This window comes from Melanotaenia boesemani, chromosome 18 (genome assembly GCF_017639745.1).
Source record: "Melanotaenia boesemani isolate fMelBoe1 chromosome 18, fMelBoe1.pri, whole genome shotgun sequence".
In the NCBI taxonomy this organism is placed as follows: domain Eukaryota; kingdom Metazoa; phylum Chordata; class Actinopteri; order Atheriniformes; family Melanotaeniidae; genus Melanotaenia; species Melanotaenia boesemani.
The window spans coordinates 19,824,868-19,844,978 of NC_055699.1; the positions used below are offsets into that span (position 1 = coordinate 19,824,868).

The 20,111-nt window shown below is 38.0% G+C and overlaps 1 protein-coding gene across 8 annotated transcripts in view; it reads right to left on the bottom strand.

Moving 5' to 3' along the window:
- Positions 1–1,025: 1,025 nt before the first annotated feature.
- Positions 1,026–20,111, bottom strand: part of ntng1a (netrin g1a) — a 138,880-nt gene continuing 119,794 nt past the window's right edge. For 2 of the 8 annotated variants that reach the window (XM_041968685.1, XM_041968684.1), the window contains exons 6-8: positions 14,096–14,263; positions 11,746–11,880; positions 1,026–2,816 (exon numbers count right to left, since the gene is read on the bottom strand). In XM_041968685.1, the coding sequence (XP_041824619.1) occupies positions 2,560–2,816; positions 11,746–11,880; positions 14,096–14,263 (560 nt within the window). In that variant the 3' untranslated portion in view covers positions 1,026–2,559. Of the gene's footprint in view, positions 2,817–11,745; positions 11,881–14,095; positions 14,264–16,786; positions 16,832–20,111 lie in introns of all 8 variants that reach the window. The other 6 variants (XM_041968686.1, XM_041968687.1, XM_041968690.1 and 3 more) reach the window with 6 other exon arrangements.

Sequence of the window (20,111 nt, forward strand, 5' to 3'; positions counted from 1 at the left end):
GTCAATGAGTTCACTGAACTCCACAGTCACCAGATCTCAATCCAATAGAGCAGCTTTGGGATGTGGTGGAACGGGAGATTCTCATCATGGATGCAGCCGACAAATCTGCAGCAACTGTGTGATGCCGTCATGTCAATATGGAGGAAAACCTCTTAGGAATGTTTCCATCACCTTGTTAAATCTATGTCACATGTGTTAGGGCTTTGTAAACCTCACAGGTTACATAGAGATGACTCTTGTGAGGTAAGTACCAGGGTTTTTAGAAAGCTCACAAACTAAGACTTCTGTAATTTAATATAAATGACTCACGGTATGATCTGAAACCTTGTAATCAGGCTGGTCCACTAATTCCCAAAGCTTTAGAACAACCAAAATTATGAAGGCAATATTGTTTAACAGCATGAATCATTTTTTTCTTTACAGTTTGCGCCCAGTTATTTAAATCACAAGTATAGAGATAAATAAAATTATACATTTGCACATCTATCTATACTTCTGCAGAAATATATAAAAAAAATACAGCAAAACATTGCACACATTTAGTATTAGGTATGTAAAAACAATTACATGCTGTAGTCTTATTATTTTAAAATTGTTTTACTAAATCTAGTCTCCAAAAGCTGTACTGAAAAAAAAACAAAAAAAACAAAAAAACATTTTTATTCACCTGCAAGTTTAAGAAACATTTGCTGTAAAATAAATCATTAAATAAATACATATAGAATTGAAAAAAGAGAATCAATTTACCGATAAAATTGTAAATAAAAGCTAAAGAATTAAACATTGAAATAAACAAATAGTAAACACATTAATTCATTTATAACAGATAAACAAACATAAATTAAAAATAAATTAAAACAAGTAATTGAATCATAATTTATAGAAAAACAAAGGATTAAATAAATAAATAAATAAATAAATAACAAGTAAATAAAAAATAAATAAATGTGGTACAGAGAAAATAAGCCTGAAAAATTAATGAGAGTGCACAGTTAATAAATATATAAAAACAAAGGAAAACCTTGAGAGTGATGCTGACGTAGCTTTGCAAGCTACTTATTAGCATTAATAAATAATCAACACAGTTTGTTTTTTAGACTTTTATTCACTTAAATTCTCAAGTGATAAAGCAAGAACAAAACATTTATAATGTCCTTTGGTGGGATTTTAGTACACTTTATTAATACTGTATATGTAAACTGATATTCTTTGATGCCAGCACGTTGCCAATACAAAGGAAAACCAACTGCACAACTAAAAATAATCAACAAAACAGCAATGGATAGAAATAAATGAGAATAAAAAGAGAAGGAAACTGCTGCTTCTGCATTTGGATGTCTCAAACAGATACATTAAAGGTTGCCTTTTTTCAATCACAGTTCTGCTGAGATACAAAAGGACTACATGACTCTTTTACTCTGTTTGCTCTGGAGAGGAAAGAACTTGCAAAAACACACTGATGGTTTTCTACACTCTTGCCATCTGCTCAGGTGAAAACTATCCTCTGACCGTGATCAAAGGGAGCGAGTCGGCTCTAAGATAGAAAAAGAATCAGACAGATTTACTGGAGTATCTTTTCCAGGGAGGGGGGAAGGAGGGAAGGGAAGGGAAGGGGGCTTCTTACACATGTGCATCACTAACATTGGACAAAAGAATCTTTCAACCAACAAGGGTTTACAGAGTAACGTTCACGAAAGCACAGGTGGAAGCGAAGTGAGGATCGGAAATGGGACAGAGGAAGGAGGGCTGAACAGGAGGGAGGAGGAGATAGAGCTCGAAAGGAGAGAGACAGAAAGATTGAGAGGGATCAACATGGGCGAGGGTTTGTGTCACAATGTGGCAGTCCGGACAGATTTCCTTCTATCCACAATGCACTGACAGCAAAGAATGCGTCCTGGTTTGTTTATTCTTTTCACCTCTCTATTAAAGTCTTAACAGCTTCATCTTTGCTGCTCAGCAGGGGCAGTTCCTAGTTTGTTTTTTTCCTCCCCCTTTTCTTTTCTTTTATCATCAGCGTCAGTCCGGCAAACATTAACTCGCAGAAGCATCCCGTGGGGATCCGCGGCCACTGTCGGCTCGTGCTAGAGCTGATTGGTTGCAGCTGTTGTTGCCGTGGCAATAAGAGAGAAAGTGAACAAGTCTGTCATCTTGAGTTATCCCTTCTCAAACTGGAAGGAGCTCATGTACCTGGTATGGCTTAGAGGGGGAGGGAGGAAGAGGGGAGGGATTCACTGTTCTTTCTTATCAGGCAGACACTCAGTTACTCATACTTTTAATAATAATTTAAATTCTTTAAAGTATATGTAATTTTTTTCTTATATATTCTTTGAAATTAAATATAATGTTTTTGCACTAATTTTCTGGCACATTCCCTTTATCATCATCGAGTCTGGCAGCGGAGAAGCTCAGTACTTACAGTCCAGAAAGCTCATCTTTTTTTTAATGATTGTTGATTATTTGAAAGGATTGGAGAGAATGGGAAGGGAGGGGGTGGGGGCACGGAAGGGTTAAGGTGAAGGTGGTGGGAGGCGTGTCACTCCCAGTAAGCAGGAGGTCTGTTCAGAGCATGGCGGGCCAGCAGGAGGCCTCTTTGAGCAGTGTGGAGCCCAGCAGCATCAGCGTCAGCATACTGGAGAAGGACGGAGGCGTCAGGGGGACCTGGCCTGAATCTGGGCCCCTGCAGCCGCCCAGCTCCGACTCACAGCGGGGCTTCTCGCACAGCAGGCCTGTGTAGGCCGCGGGACAGTTGCAGCGGACGTTGTTAACACACACCCCGCCGTTCTGGCAGCGCAGGAGCTCGTTGTCGCACACCCGGGCTGTGGTGGAAGCAATGTTCAGAGAGGAGAGAGGAGTCAGAGTCTAACACACAAACATGATGGGTGACACTTTACTTCAAGTGCTCTAATGGAATGAAATTTTTAAGGCTTACTTCAGGTAAAGTGTTCCCCCATTTTAAGACAAAATAACAACATTTGAAACAGATTAGTTTTTTAAAACATGCTTAGTTATTATCTTGCATGTAGTTTGATGAGTTAATTCAGTTCTCCTCATCTCAGAGGCTTGCAATCAGTTGCTATAGCAACCACTATTTAACATTAAGTTTCATCTTCTTTTTGAAGTTAATTCCCTGCTTGGTTGGATTCTGGCACAAAAAGTACTTGATGAAGGTTAGAAAATCCTTCTGGGATCTGTGGTTTGTAACTCACCAGCTTCATGAACCCAGGATAAATTTTACAATAATAAAGACTAGAAACAGGGTCATACAGCTTCTCTGGCTCTGTCCAATTGGAGGTTTGTGTTATAAAAACCCAAACTATGAGCTAAACATCTTTTGATGCCATAATCAGTAAATGATGAGGTGCTGGAGTGCAGATGATTTTTACATTTGGACATACTATGACAAAATGTGAACAAAGCACATTCATTCAGATTGAAAAAGGCTGCGATTTTACAGTAAATGCTCAAAAATGACTAAATTTTCCTGACTGGTTTCCTTGCTGTTAGCAGATTTTGTAGAAGTATGTTGATTTGATCACATGATGATGCTAGTTTTGTAAAATTACACTTGAATTCCACAAAAACAATCTACTAAAGGTAAGGCCGGCTTTTTCAAATGGCATTGACATGCGACAGATCTGTACTTTTCTACTCTCACTCCACTCAAATTGTGATACTACTTTTATCATGTGGAGAATACTTATATTACTTATAGAATACTTATATTACTTATAGAATACTTATTAAAAGTTTTCTGGCCATTAGAAGCAACTTAAAAGGAAATGCAATTAAGCTACCTTCGTGTTTATTCCACTAAATAAAGTCAATCTCCTCATCAAACGCTACACAAGAAATCAAATAAGCATATTTCTTAAAATGTTGCACAACTATTTCAACCGTGAGGACACAGCAGAGAATGACTATGACACATGTTGTAAAGTACGGAGCCCGTCTGGTGATACAGTTAGGAAATATAGTAAGTTGTGGCTGTGCATCAGTTTTCAGGGATAGTGACCACAAGATAATGGGTAACTTCTTTTGTGGCATTTGCATGCTTTTGTTGTGGATAATTTAGCTTTAACTGAATTTTAATTTAATCCTGTAATTAATTGTAATGCTGTCACCAAGCTGATAGGGGACAATAAGCTGATAGTTAGCTAAAATGAAAAAAAAAAAAAAAAAAAAAAAAACTGGAAATAGCAGGTAGGCCATTTAATGGCTGCCCCCCCCACTTTGTTTACCAAAAACTACAAATTTTATATAAGATGATCTGTTACAAAGATATGTTGCAATCTCTTGTGATCAAGCACAGTGTCATAATTAGTGAGACACACTCAATTTGGTTGTTAATAGGCCCATTTATGCTCAACACAGAAGACGGATATGCAGGCGGACAGACAGTTTCGCTCGTTCTCTGCGTCACTTGGTCTGTCTTCAGGAGTTTAGCCAGCTGTTGCTTGATGCAGAAGACAGAGCAATACCACCAGAAATGGCGGGGGCAGTGCTGAGCAGAATAGCCGACATGCTACCAGCGAAATAAACAAACCAGAAAAGAAAAAGGGGATCAGGAATGGGAGAACAAGCCCAAGAAGAATGAAGATAATGATCACAACTGTAGATATTGTGCAAGCTTTTAAAGAAAGACTACATGCAAGTGTTTAGGGTGTGTTAGGTCGTTGGGAACGACTTTATAGCCACACATTACCACCGCAAAATAGCGTCTAAAACCGACGTTGGCTTGCAGGAGTGAACTTAAAACTGCCCGCTACTGGAGGAATTGACTTAACAACCACGGCAAAGCAAAACACGCATGGAAGTATGAGGGAACAGACGTCGCTATTTATGTTTGTAAGGGAGCATAAATGAGCCGTAAGGCACACAGTTTGAAAAGAAAACAATATGTGGATATTGGGTAAGTATATGTTAGTCGTGACTCATTCTTATTCGCACATATCAGTAATCCGTTGCCATGTAATTAAATATGTTTTCCTCCAATGTAACCAAACGGGCACCGTAGTAAAGCAATATGCTAAAAAATATATATTTTTTTTTTCAAAAGATTCTGAAACTTGGTCTGAAAAACAAGGTTCATAATTAAATCTGCTAGTCGAACATAATAAAGTCACTGTGTAGAATTAAAAAAAATAAAGCTTTGGCACCTCTTAGTGGTAGTAAATATACCTTTTACAATTTATATGTATATATATATATATATATATATATATATATATATATGCATACATACATACAACATTTCAAATCTTTCCATAACGGTTTGATATGCACCTGAACACTACAGCATCAGTCATTTAGACACGATATATATTAAAATTTCAGAGCACGGCAGTCAGCATAACAATACCCATGTCCATTTGTTCAAAGTCTCATTAAACCTGCTGGGTTTCTACAAATAAATCCAAACTATCTTTACTGCCTGCCAGGCTTTTCCCAAACAGCACTGACTTTAGACAAACTGAGCATTAGGTGAAAATTGGTGTATATTTAGAGCTGGGATACGGAGGCCACTATATTCCCAGTGGAGGCAAGCTGTCAAGCAAGCTGGAGGCAAACAAAGCAGCACTGCACAAACTAATAAACCAACAGAGACGAATAAACAGTGATAAACACGGGGACCACTTCTGCCCATTTCAGCTTTATGGGAGTGCAAAACAATGTGGTGAGCAATCTATAAACTCTATGGGACATAAATATCCCAATAACAAGCATAAGATCTCTCCGAATACTCAGGACCGAATGCATGCCGTCTACCAGGAATAACCAAATAGGGCTTTGATGGCAGCCTTGCTCTGAAACATTGACTGTCAATTCCTATTTGTGTGTTTTGTTGGAGAAAAGGGAGTTGCAGTGTGGCTCAGAAAATTACAGTTACTATTCACAACTAGATCTAAATAAGTCTTCTGGCCTCTATGTTGTTTTATTTTCTCCCAAACTGACAAGTTTCATATCCAATAAAACCACAGTAATGAGCCAAAACAGCAACAATATCTATATGCTCTGGAAAATCTCCGCTTTTAACAGTTAAACTCGGTGATTCGACCGCCTCCTCTGAGATGAAAAGGAAGACTCATCAGACATATTAATTAAACAATCACAGGGCATTGATATGATCAGTACACAGGAGAGACTCCTTTCATCACATTATGACCTTTCATCTCATTCATCTTCATCTTTCTAGCTCTCTTGATAAGATGCAAAGGATTTTTTAAACAGCTATGTATTCCTGTCCTCTGAATCTGCCACAGATGTACTTGAAATGATGTGCAATTATCAGTGTGGGAACACTTTGTTAAAGCAGAAGCAGCTCAAGGTAAACCAGGTACCACAGGCTGCAATTTGAGAGGAAATAAGTCTGAAAAGAATGACTGTGAAGTAAAGAAGAGTTGTATGTGGAAACTATATGACAAGAACACATCAGAGAAGAATAATTAATATATTTTAAAGGTAGAAATTCTTTTTAATTAAACTATTAAACCACTACACTGAGGGGCAATGAGTAATTTAACATCAATATTTCATTCAATTTTAACACATATAACTGACTAATATTACTCTTTGGGCCAGTGTTCATAGGTGGTCTTTCAAGAATCAAGCTCATCAGCTTATAACAGACCACCAATTTAAATATGCAAAGTTTAGTCTATTCGGCAAACCATGACACTCATGGTATTAACTGTTTGTTAATTCAGAGTTTTAACGAATAATTTAAACATATGAAACATGTATTTTATTGTCACTTGATGTTATAATGCAATTAAACAGGATACTGATTTACATCCACTGAAACCTTTGATTTGCATTACATTTGGCTTGGATGAAAAAAAAAGAATGAAGGTTAGATTTCTCCAAATACTAAACTAATATGGAGCAAAATCTCCGAGGAATGTTTTCAACACATTGTTGATCCAAACTGGTACAAGTCAGCTGGACCTTATAAAGTGGCCATAGAGTGTAGATTGTGTATTTTCTCCTCATTTCAATGGCTTGATGTTCATCATGTGTTGTGTACTGAGAGGAGAATTTCTCCTTTAAGACCCATTGCATTAAAAATGAAATCCACGTGATGCTTAAAACTGCAAAGCAGGTTGGTCTGATTTCAAAGGAAAGTTCAGGTAATGGCTCATCCCCTTCAGGCAGAATGCTTCATCGTTTGCCAATTAAGCAAAGCTAAAGTCAAACATGAAACACAAGTATTGATTATTTTAAAACAAGCATCAATAAGTTGTGTCAGAGATGCACGGTCAATAAGATTAAAGGTGCTGCAGCACTACTGTAGCCAGGAAACTGAGGAGTGTTGGGAATCTTTTTTTAAATCTCTGCACCTTGATCATCTCTCAATCTTCCCACTTTAACTATATTCAACATTACAGAGTAAACAGAGTCAGCACAGGCAGTAAATGACACGATTTGCTGCGTTTGCTTTAGATATGAGTGATAATATTTGAAGAGGGGACCGATGAACTAGGTGTGCCTGTCTGGGAAAGTGATGTGTTTGAGGAGAGATTTAGGATTTAATTGCGTTCTTCTGTCTGCATGCAGATTGAGCTGTGAACATAAACACTGCAGCAGCAAAAGATGCAACAGAAGGTCAAGACTAAAAAGTTTCCCAGCTGAGTTGGTCCTTACAAGCAGAAGCTCCTTAAGGAAGCGATATTTTTTTCAGAAAGATATTTTTGGTTCGTCAGTGTGACACCAAATTTGTACTTTCCACTTTTTGTAGCCTGCTGAGTGTTGAAGTAATCCTTCTAATTCCCTGGAAACTGGCTTTCAAAGTTATGGTATGAACAGTGGAGGATTTTTTAATCGAGCTTGTAAAACATCAACAACAATAGAGAGAAAGAAGAAAAAAATAAAAATCTAGGTAGAGTCAAGGATATTCATTTTTCTTCATAATACCATGCATTCAGTGCTGTGCTGAAATGAGAGCAAAGGGTAAAATAGTGATTCTTTTGCAAGAACTAAATGGAAAATAATATCCTCTCTTATTTTCCTTTGTGGGCATGCAGATGCTGTCTCTAAACAACCTGCCTCTCTAAACAACCTGCCTCTTTTGGTGTTTGGCTAAAAACAGAAATTCCACATCTAATTGCTGCCAAATGCTAAAGGATCACCTACTGTAAAGGAGGTAAAAAGGAATCCAAGTGTATATATTTTCCAAGTTTTTCTTTTCTCAGCATGAACTGAAGAAGTTGGACGGCTGTATGTTTCCAGACTCACATGCTCAAAAGATTTGTTCACCAAGACGTTCAGTGTTTGAATAGAAATATTTAAATATTCATGGATTCTGGAAATGTCAGTGAACGAGACGGTGTTGATGTTTGTGTGTGCACGTGCAACATGATATTTTAATGGAGTTTTAGACATTTTTTTTTTTTTTTTTACAGGAAAGTGAACTGCAAGTGGACAAACCATATCACACAGATGTCTTTGTGGATGAATTTTGTATTTTTCTTCCCACCAAAGCATTTTATTCAGTTTGAAGTCTGAACTTTTATCATGTCAATGTCTTGATTCTTTTCTTTTTCAGTAATTCTGTTGTATATTTGCTGCTGTGTTCATTATTGTCCTGTTGGATTAAACAAATTCAGCCACACTTGTCGTTAGTCTTCAGTCTTTTTCTAATTTTATTGTAATAAACTTAACATTTAACACACAAGCTGAGGCCCAGGGAGTCTGAGATGTACCTCTTGATCTTTTGCAGCTTCTCTGGGAACATTGGCAACTATCTTTCTAGCTATAGAATGATGGACTCAAATTAGTATAGAAATGACTTTTTCTAAAGTAAAAAACAAATCACTGCTGATGTCTTTCCTCCTTGGTATTGTGTTACCAAACACATTTTCCTAATATGTAAAACCTTACTAGAAATTTCTTTTATTCATCTTTTAAAATATTTGCTGGAACAACATAACCATTAACTACTACATCCCTTTTAAGTGTCGCAGCGTTATATAAACCCCTTGAATCACACTGAAAGTAGAAAAACAGTTTGAGGAATTAATAAAAATGCTTCACACATTGTTTGATTTTCTGACTGCTGCTTCTAATGGCTAATCTGTCAAATTACTGATCCACTCTGCATTTTCTGTACCTAATTTCCCATCTGTTTAACTTGGTACTGCATAGAAATATATCTCCCCTCCACCCCCAGTACTGTACATTTAGCACCCTTTTGTGCATATACTTTTACCGAGTAATGCTTGAGGATTGCATTTAAACTAAAAGAGCAAGGATTATTAAACATACCTGCATTTCCCTTCACGTCCTTTTGCATAGAAACAGATGTGCATACTGACAGTCAGTGTTTACTCTGCACACACTGAATACATTAGTAGCCAACAGCAAGTTGAAGTTGAAAACGATGCATTTTAATGAAGATCCATCTGTTTCAAAACTACTATAATAAACCAGTTGTTCATTGTACACTGAATTAAAATCACAATACACCAGGCTTTACTTTATGTATGGAGTTACAGGCTAATAATGACTGAGTACCACAGTTCAGCAAAGAGACTCCCTGAAACAAAGTGGCATCTAAAAAAAAAGCTCATTAAAGATTCTTAACATTCACCCGAAATAAAATTGACTTTTGATAAAGCTCCATTTTTTCTCCATGAAAAAACAGGGTAATGTACACAATGAGTTCCATGGGTCTACTGTGGGTCTGCTGTGTAACATGGTTTCCTACAGGAAGATGGTGATCTGACCAACCTGAACTGCTTAACCAATATTGTTGGTATTAATGTGATGTCACAAGCAGCTCGAAAGTAGCACGAACTGATGGTTAAGCTAGCTCATTTTAGACCAGAATATGTGTGGTAAAAGGTGTTCTTGACCTCTGGAAAATGCTTTACGTTTGTGTTGTTTTCGGTTGTTTGGGTCATATTGTGAAACTGGTCGAGGTTACTTCAGGGTTCTTTATGAAAACATAAAAAAGGGAGTGTGCCATGGATTTTATGAAGAGATGTCTTGAGAATCTTTTGTTAAAACCAAAAGGTGCTAAGTCATTCAAAGTTTGCAGTGGTCATTTGGTTAAAGGTTTGAAAATCTCTTTACTTCAACTGGTTAGAGTTCTTCTCTGTTAGTTTCTGCAATGTTGCAGCTGAATTTAAGCTCATGCAGCGAAAAAAGCTGTAGCTGTTTTTTTGTTTTACCCACCAAGACAGTGGTTGTTCAGTTGTTCAGTCGCAATATGATGAAGATGCCATAGACAGAACTCAAAGAATCTAGGCCATGATAGCCTTGTTTCTTTGTTTATTTATCTTCCTTGTTTATTTACACCAAACAAAAATAGCAACAATTCTATAAAAACACATTTCTGCTACCCACATGAAGATGTTAGAGACTAGATATCAGGGATCTAGATTGATTGGTATTTCTCCAATCCAGAACTTAAATCATATATATCCACATATCAATCTATATCATAACATAGCTCAATATTTTTAAGGTATCTAGTGTGTGCACTTACATCTGAACTGTGAAAATACTTGGACAATGTCTTGCATCTTCTCTATACAGCATTAGCCTTTTTAGCTTGTTTGACCACCACTTGATAAAAAGCCTTTGGGCCTGAAAAAGTTATATGACTGAACACCAACAATAGAACAAATACTGATTATATAATACAGTATATTCTTTAGTATGGTATATTTGAATTATTTAATCATTTAAGAAAACACATAATAGCTTATGTAACTGAAGTGGTTTACTTTCTGAATATCAAATATGATTACAGAAGCTTAATGTTTCACTGATTTTATAAATTATGAGACAATTTGTCTACATTGGGGTCTATTACAAGTAGGTCCTTTGTGACAATTTACTGTTCTGTTTTTGTGTATATCATTTACAATGATTCTGTAGACATCTAAAACCTCTTCATTTGGGGTTTTCCCTCCAACTAGTTGAATTTAAGGACCTTTTATTGAATTACTTAAAATGATATAGTTAATCTTTACTAGGAGGCTTACAAAACTTTTCAGCATGCATCCAAAGAAATAGAAATGTATATATAAAAAAAATCATGTAATTTGTGTCTGCAGATCAGACTTTTATCATCTAAGTTTGAAAAGTTAAAATCCACCTTACTGAAGTGTTTGTTTCCTTCTGCTTGCCTGAAGGTTTGTCACAAAAGTTTGACTCGAATGAAACAATGAAAAATTGGTGACATTTGGAGAAAAAGACTACATAGCCATGCTATGAAAAAAATCACTTGAAGGGATTTAAATGACAAGTAGGAATAAATGACCTGCATACTCCTTTAAAAAAATGTTAGTGTTGGATGACATTGTCCTGTTGTGTACTGGCAATGGGGATCACAGGCGGCCTGTCATGCAGTCAATATTGACTCAGCTGTTGTGTTGTTGGTGTGCGACACGCTTGGATAACAGAGTTACAGCACAGCATGCATTCTACCATGCCATTGCTTTTTCTCTGTTTGAGCCACAACGGGCACCTGCTGGTATTACATTGGTAATGCAGTCACGGCAACTGCAGGATCAGGTAATGAAGGAGATGGCATTGGGTGTATTGAGTTATTGTAGATCATCTTGTGTGTTAGGTTTGTATTTGTCAGTCCTGCGCATGTATGGCGCATTCCTCCAGCCAAAGCTCGGGAATCACAGAGAAAGAAAACACAAGGAGAAAGGAAAGGTAAGCAGAGAGAGACAGAGCTGAGGGAGGAGAAGAGTCGGGAGCTACATGGGGAAGGGGTGTGGTTCTACTTACATTTGCAGCCATCGTCCCACAAATAGCCGGGTGGACACTCCTGACACTTGGGCCCTGTAATGCCCTCCTTACATTTACAAAATCCTGTGCCATTACAGCGATCACTGACTGAGCCAAAGGGATTACAATTACACTCTGGAAAAACAAGACACACATATACACACAGGCTGGAGAACAGGGTGGTGCTTTGACTTCCCGCCACAGGTCTAGGATTCTCACAGCATGAACCGCAGTCCTCGAGCTCTACTATGAGCTCAACAAGGTGCATGATCATTTCTAACTGATAAAAAATAACTGCAAATAGACAAAAAATGCTACCATTTCAATTGTAATGAAGATAGAATGAGAAGGAATGAAGTTTGCTTTAGATGCACGAACACTTTATAGCTATCGAAACATATCTGTAATTAATATCTAACCAATTTAGCCAACACACATGAACATTGCATGCAATGAGCAAATATGCAAAGCATTATCAGTAGCTTTGGTCTAAGATGGACAAAATATGCTTATCTGAACATGCTCTTGTAAAATTGGAGTCAATCATACAGATAGAGACAGAAAAAGGTGGACAAAGAAGACAGAAAATGTGATAAGCAGATATAAGATGAGAATGATATGAAACAATGAGGTTTAAAGAAATGAGCGAACAGTACAGTACATTGAAATGGGCATTGTTGTAGTATTTTATCCAATCTTGTTCATTCTTCTTTTTGTTACCCTTTTAGAGGAACTCCTCATAATCCTTAATGCTTTGTTATCGTTAACAAAAAATGATCTCCAGCCCAATTAAATATAGCCAAGGAAAAAAAATAACCTGTCGTGTTTCTGGTGTCCTACGCTCAATTGACCTTTTAGCTTTAAACAGCAACTGGAGCACTCTGCAGTCAAACTGACACCTATTTTGACAGTTCCTGACCATCACATTGCACCTTCTGTGGCTGTGATGCACGTGGCTGCACCCGAGTGACATGCGGGGGTCAGGCAAGAGGAGAGAGGCGACGGCATGTGACAAACTGGGGGGGTCATGGAACGAGAGGCAGGGTGATGGCAAGTTTGGCGCACAGTAACGCCTCTGTGACTCTTAATACCAAGTGACGGGTTTCAGCTGCTACTCCCGGGGCCATTTCATGTATATGACATATGCACTTGCCTGGCACCTCTCACTGGCGGTGTGACATCCTTGCAACATTTCTCTCAGAATTCTTGTTGCCTCTCAGACTTTCCCCTCAAGACTCACAAATGCACCTGACACCAAGCACTGTAAAGTCACACTAGATTTACAAGCAAAAGAGTTCAACCGGGAACCAAATTAGTCTTTAGGAAACTATGAGAGATGCAATCTTTACACACAAGAAAAATAAATAAAGCAATTTATGAATATCTGCATACAAAATAAGTAAAATATCAGAAATGCTGGGTCAAAGTAGCTTGTTTTCATTGACATTATTGTTACAAAGGTGCCACAGAATCAAGTGTGAAGCAAATGAGACAAATTTGATATAGCTGCTGGAAAAGTATTAGCATACAAAAAAGCAAATCTAAATAGTTTAGCATCTTCATGTTTTTAGGGACTTTTAGTTATTTTGGGACATAGCAAGTAGGTTTTTCCAAAGATTTCCATGGGTTTAATTTACATTCTAATCTGAGATCATTAGCTAATAGAAATGATAGAAAAACAAATAAAAATTAAAAAGAGCCAAGCGAAACCATGGTTATATCAATGCTAACAACAGGATGATACATTTAATTTACACAAGTATACCTCAACAATATCCATTTAGGAGGATGTGAGTTGTGTTTTTACTACATTATATGCACAATATTTTGTAGATATTGAAATATTTTTTAAATCAATGCTTTCATTTTATTTTCCTTCAACATTCAAGCTAACAGTTACAACAAACTACAACACACTACTTGAAATTGACTAGACTAGCAGCCTTGCTAGCTGCTCAAAAATATATAGCATGCTACAACAACATCAAATAAAGTTTGCTGGCAACAAACTTTAAGAAATTCAACTGAGATCAGCTTTAGGTATTAACACCATGGCTTGGAAAAAAGGCTTAAAAGTCAATTTTGGATTACATTAATGTATCTGCCCACAGTTTACTGATTAGCATTGTCTGTTAAACATGCTGAAAATGAGGTGAATGACACTGTTGTGCCAAAGCAGAAGAAGCAAAAGGGGAAGGCAACTAAGGGATATGAGGACAGGACAGTGTATGGATGAAGCAACTGTGAAGGATGAAAGGACATTTACTCTTTTGTGAAGTCTAGACAGAAGGTAAGGTGAAGAAAGTGTGAAAGCATGGTGACAGTGAAGGGGATAGGGTGGGGGACTAACCTATGCACACATTTTCATCGTCCAGTTCTGCTGAGGCATTGCGGTAGTAGCCCAGCTTGCATTCTTGGCAGTGCTGGCCCCTAGTGTTGTGCTTACAGCTCACGCAAATGACGGTGTTTAGCAGCTCGATGTAGCTGCATCGGTTGGAGTGGCCGAAGCATTCGCAGTCTTGCAAACAGAGAGGAATTGTGAAGGGAAGAGAAGGGAGAAAGGGGGGCAAAGAAAGAGGCGTGGTAGAGATGTTGCTGCTGCGACTGCGACAAAGGAGGGGTTAGCAAAAGTTTGAGCTGGGCGCCATGGCATGCGAGGTAAAAAGATGGATATGCTGCATGTTGGAGGTGGAAACACTGGTAGGGTAAGTCATGATTAGTCTGGCAAAGGCACAGCCAGAGTTAGAAACACACATCACAAAAATTAGCATGTTGTTAGCAGGATTTAGAGAGGTCACATCACTTCAAGCACACCACAACAATAGGCGAGGAAGGCTTCAAAATGATGGCACAGAGTTGGAACACCACAAAGCGTAGGGCAGGTCAAACCATGGATGAAATGGATTCTTTGACTGCTTGGTGTGGGGGGAATTCAAACGTTTTTCTCTAACTGAGCTCTTTTTTTCATTTAGGTAACAATTCAATGAGGATTTTTAAGAATTTTAATTGCCCTTTACTTTAAAATCTTTAATAATAAAACCACAGGAGCTGCAGTAAAGACCAAACTTAGCAAACATTTCCTAAATGTAGTCACTTAGGTAGGAAAGCATATAGTGATGCTATGCAGTGTTATGTTGAAGCTGGAAGACAGAACCTGCTACAGTCTATGATAATCAGTGGCAGTGGCGCCCTGAGGCAGAAAGGTTGGTGGCACTCTCAAAGTAAGGATCAGTCTGCCACACTGAGTGACCACTGACACCATGTGTCACAGCGCAGACAGATGTGACCCTTAAGCCTTGCTGGCAACTACGTGGACTCCAGCATACTCAAGGCACCAGAATAGGGTGGTTAGCAGATGGGGCTTTCGTCCAAGGGATTGCTGTTATTAAGAATTTGCATTGAGGTCACTTCTCTCTGTCTGGCCTCTGCCAACCCGATGAGAGATGGAAACAAAGGAGCAGAAAGCCGAGTCCACCATACCTTTGACCTAAATCAGCAAGTCCTATCTGAGTATGAGCTCTGGTCTTCTACATTAGGTGGCTCACTCTTGTAGATGTACTCTCAGAAGACAAATAATCTTTCCTTTCTAGAAATAGGGTAAGGTCATAAATCATGCACGCATGGGGAATATAAAGTCTCAGAAACATGTTCCCCCAAAAATAGTTGTAGCCGAAACACCCACTTTATTTTCACTGAAAAAGAAATGATTCCATGGGATTTTTATAGTGTTTGGAAACTATTCCATAGACGAATGAGCCCTCAATGTGCGGCTTACAATGAAAGTCATCAGTCCAGCACTGAACTGGAGATATGGGCACAGAGTGCTGTAGCACTGTGTCAGTGTTGGGTCACAGAGGGAAGAGGTAAACAGAAACATCAGTTCACATGGTAAAAAGGCTTGGGTGTCTTCGGGGGGCAATGTATGAATTCCAGAGCTCCTACCTCGCTTGCTGTTTGCAACGTGGACAGAAGGGGCAGTGGACAATGCAACCTGAGGAGCTACTAGACAAATTAAAAGAAGAAAAAACAAAACAAAACAAAACAAACAAAAAGTAAGTAAATATAGCACGTAATGTTAAAGAATTAAGAACAAAAGGCATCATGCCCAATAAAAAAATAGTAAAAATGAAACATATGCAATAATGATGAATGATGGCATTGGGAAATAAGGAGTGACATTGCCAAGTGAAATTGGCTGCAAGTAGCAGCATCTGTTACAAATGCCTTAGATAATGAACAACTGAAATATTATGATCCCTCATTTACGCCTCATTTCATTAACAAGTGCTTTGTATAATTTAGAGGTCTCTGTGTATGTTTTTCCCAGACAGAAACTGTTCGTTGACAAGCTATGGTCTACCTTGGGTGAAGCTAGCCAAAAAAGTTTCACTCTAGAAATTTGTGCACAGGAGCAAGACTACGGAAGATGGCTGGTAGTGAGTACATCAGTAATAATAATAATAATAATAATAAAAACAACAAAGATCTGCTTTTGCACTAGCTGACATAAGGTCTTAACACATACACTTTATGTTCTTGACTGTGGTCATGGAAACACAGAGCTGAGTGGTTGTGTGCTACTCGTTTGGAGGGTGGATTGACATCAAATCTGCATGATGAATTAAACTGAGTTGAGACCAACATCTGCATGAAACCACTATAAAATCTCTCTGGCTTTTCTTCCTGATTAGGCAATACTAACTAAAGCATCCCTGGAAGCTCTAAACCTAATTAAAATGGCATGTTTATGTATACATGCACAGTGCACACATTGGGTGTTAAGACAGAATAAAGAATGGCACAGAACCATGTTGCAACAGGAGTGCCCTGTGAGTACAAAAGCCTCCACTTACAGTAAGCCTCCATCATGTGCAAAAAAAGCAGGCTGAGAATATCGTTTGGTTCATTTGGAAGCCGGTGTAGTAAGTAAATACTACTCAAAAACCCTTTTGGCTACCAAAGAGCCAGTTTTAGATTATACAAAAACCTGTAATAGGTTAATCTGTGGAAAAACAACTGTTGCATAATCTTAGATGCCTACCTTCTTTTCGGTTAGCGACACCTAGAGATGACACATTCGGCCGAACTGCGTGCAATTGAGAGAAACCAGGGGTTATTCATGTGTCCTTGTGTGATGCACTTAACAGACTGTCTAAAGGGGGACTACGTGGTTGTTGACACAAACAACTGGAGACACGAACATGTCTGACATTCGTCAAATCAGTAAATCAGGAAACAGCAAATACAATGGGTCAGGGCTGACATGGACGGGCAGAGAAAAAGCATCCAGATACCCTTAAAAAAGACATTAGAGCGACATTGTATGTAATTTGTGTGACTTCCATGGGCTTGCTGTGTAACTATATGTTGGTGGCAATGGCAATGATGACTGGAATAACTGAAGAAAAATGAGAAAACCCTGAAAAACTTAACATTTCAGTCATGGTTTATGCAAAGGAGTCAAAACTATGTATAGCAAATGAAGACGTTAAAGGGCATTTTGTTTAATTCATCACATTGACTATGTAATCAATATCTAATTACAGTGTATTTCTGGTGGAGGAATAACAATGAATAAATAATGGCAGGTGTTGGTACTTGGAATGACAGACTGCTGTGGGTAGCATAACCTTATAATTACATACAAGTCAGTATTTCCGTGTCAGGGAAATACTTTGCGGTTGGAAATGGAGAGGACTCAGGCAAAGGGAGAAACAAGGATAAGTTTCTTCATGGTGGCACTTCATCTCTTCACTTGATCTATCTGTCCTTTTACAATCGACTCCATGAATCATGTATTCTTGGCCAATTAGCATCCAGGGGTGTCTTGGCTAGAAGCCTTTTACTCTGTGTTTGAATGAAGAATATGATTACTGCTCATAGAGTGCAATTTTCAAAGGTTATGTTTTAATCTAGCTTTTAACAATTTTATTATTCTGGAATAAGGTAATATACTATTAGCTCTGAGCTTGGTGTGGCAATGCACTTTTACAACTGAGTTATTGATTCTGAAACTGCTTGGGCAGAATATTATCATGCATCAGGACTTTCACTTTTTCCACATATGAAGTTCAAATAAATTTGAAATAAATATGCAAATTTTCAAATAAATTAAAATTTCATGATTTTCACAAACCTCTCATAAGGTATGTACTGTAGCTGACTGTGTCAAAAAGCAGGCAGTCACTGAATGTCAGTTGTTGATTTGGTTATGCTAGCTTTGGTGGGAAGCTAGCAGATGAGTCAGCAAATTTGTTGCCATTATAGAGTATGATGGCTTCTTTGTAAAAAGTCAATGTTACATTTGTCTATTACTATGCCATTTAAGGTGTAATATCCAAAAATACTTCAAAACACAGATTTAGTGTCATATTTGCCCATTTTGATGTCTGGATTCCACTATTTTGGGAGAAGAATAGTACACTAAAGCATAACCTTTGCCCATTTTAATCAGAGGTTAATTAGACATTCATATGAGTAAGCTGATATTTGATTATAAATCTGTATTTATGATGCAGGTGAAATCTGCTCTTGCAGTTGAGCGAATGGCTACGCACTTGTGTTGCAGTTTCTCTTCCATGGTAACCAAAAAAAATTCAGCAAGAAGCTCCAGAAATCCAGAAGTATGTAATCACAAACCTACCGATCTTAAGAGAGTACTTCTGCATAACCGCGCTGCAAACAGGAGTGCATGTCAAATCTGAAAGAGGTGCTCTTTGAGCCTCCTGGGACCTATGCATAGAATGTGGAGGTGAGACCGTAACCGTCATCATGCAGATAACGTGAGAATAAATCCAGCTTAAGGCAAAAAACACTTAACCAACCTGATGCATTCATCTTTGTAGCCTGAAGTCTGACACACTTTAAGAGTTCTTTTAATAAGTTACATACTATTCCTCACCTACAAATTGATGTTTGAACTTTGAAGAAAAAGTGAAAGCCTTATAATGCACAAAATGCCATCTACTCATTTTCTTTAATTTGTTTTATCTCTTAAAAGGATGTTAAATAACTGTTGAGCAGTCTTGCATCAGTGATGACTGCAAGATCTACTGAAGGTAAAAGTCAGGTTCCTAGGTAATAGCTCTTCGAAACTTGATTTTAAGAAAAGGAAACACATTGATCCAATTCAGATTATATATTTTACAAGTTTAAAGCTCCCTGTTTTTCCTGATCTGCTTGTTTCTCTAATTATTTAGACATGAGCTATTACTTTATGGTAACCATACAAAGCAATGCAGTTTTTGGAGGAAAACTAGAATCACATATCAAAAACCCCAAACTCAGATTTTTTAAGATGTACTTGGAAAAATAAGTTCATTCTTAATTATTCCATGTGGGCAATTGATTAGATATAATACACATCTGGGTTCCATTAATTAAATTGTTATGGGGAACATTCAGGTAAGGCGAGCTAAATGAGTAGTGACGGATTTTAATCAATGCCATACTTATAATGAAATGCAATCTTGCAGAGCCAGAATTGTTTTCTAAAATATTAATTTCACTTTAATGGTCCGCATTAGGCAATTCTGCCTGGCTTAATAAACTTGAAATAGAATTGAGAAAAGTCAATAAGGAATTCAATTACCTTCAAACAACAACATGAAAAGTGCAGGGCTTTCTCTTTCTTTCCCCCCACACAAGCTTCGCCTCCAGCCCTTTAAAACAACCTCAAGGACATCATAACCTTTCCCCCCTCTCTATTTTTACTTTATTAATAACGCAGACATAAACTTGATATGTGTTTGCATTGGAAACAGTCTTATCCTCTTCAGCGTGCTTAAAAAAGGAAGCAGTCAGCATATTGAGTGTTTAGTGTTGTTTCTGTGGAAGGCTGCTGCGACAAGACAGCCACTCGCGAGAAATCTAAATCCCTGTGGGCCAATCTGGATGAGAAGTGAAGACTTTGGTTTGTGTCCTTTCTACATCATCCAACCCACCGAAAACACACTCTCTCTTAGACACACATGTGCTCACACACTTATCAGCATGCACACTCTTCCTGTAAAGAAGTTGAGGACAGCCGTTAGACATGGTGTGGCCTGGCATTTTAGATGGGACGAAGTGGACTGATGTGAATATAGCATGTATGAAAGAGCATGCACACACACACACATACACACACACACACACACACACACACATACACTAAGCTCTACTCATGACATGCATAGAGAGGAAGCATAACTTCTGCAGAAGTAATGACAGAGGCAGGCAGTGAAGGGTTTGGCCACATGTCCATTTCTGACTCATCACACAGCATTTGACTTTAAAGCAGGATTCACTTCCTGTGTAATCTATCCCGCTAAAGCCAGATTACAAACCACCTGGGTACAATCTGTTCCCACCCTAAGTCGGTCACA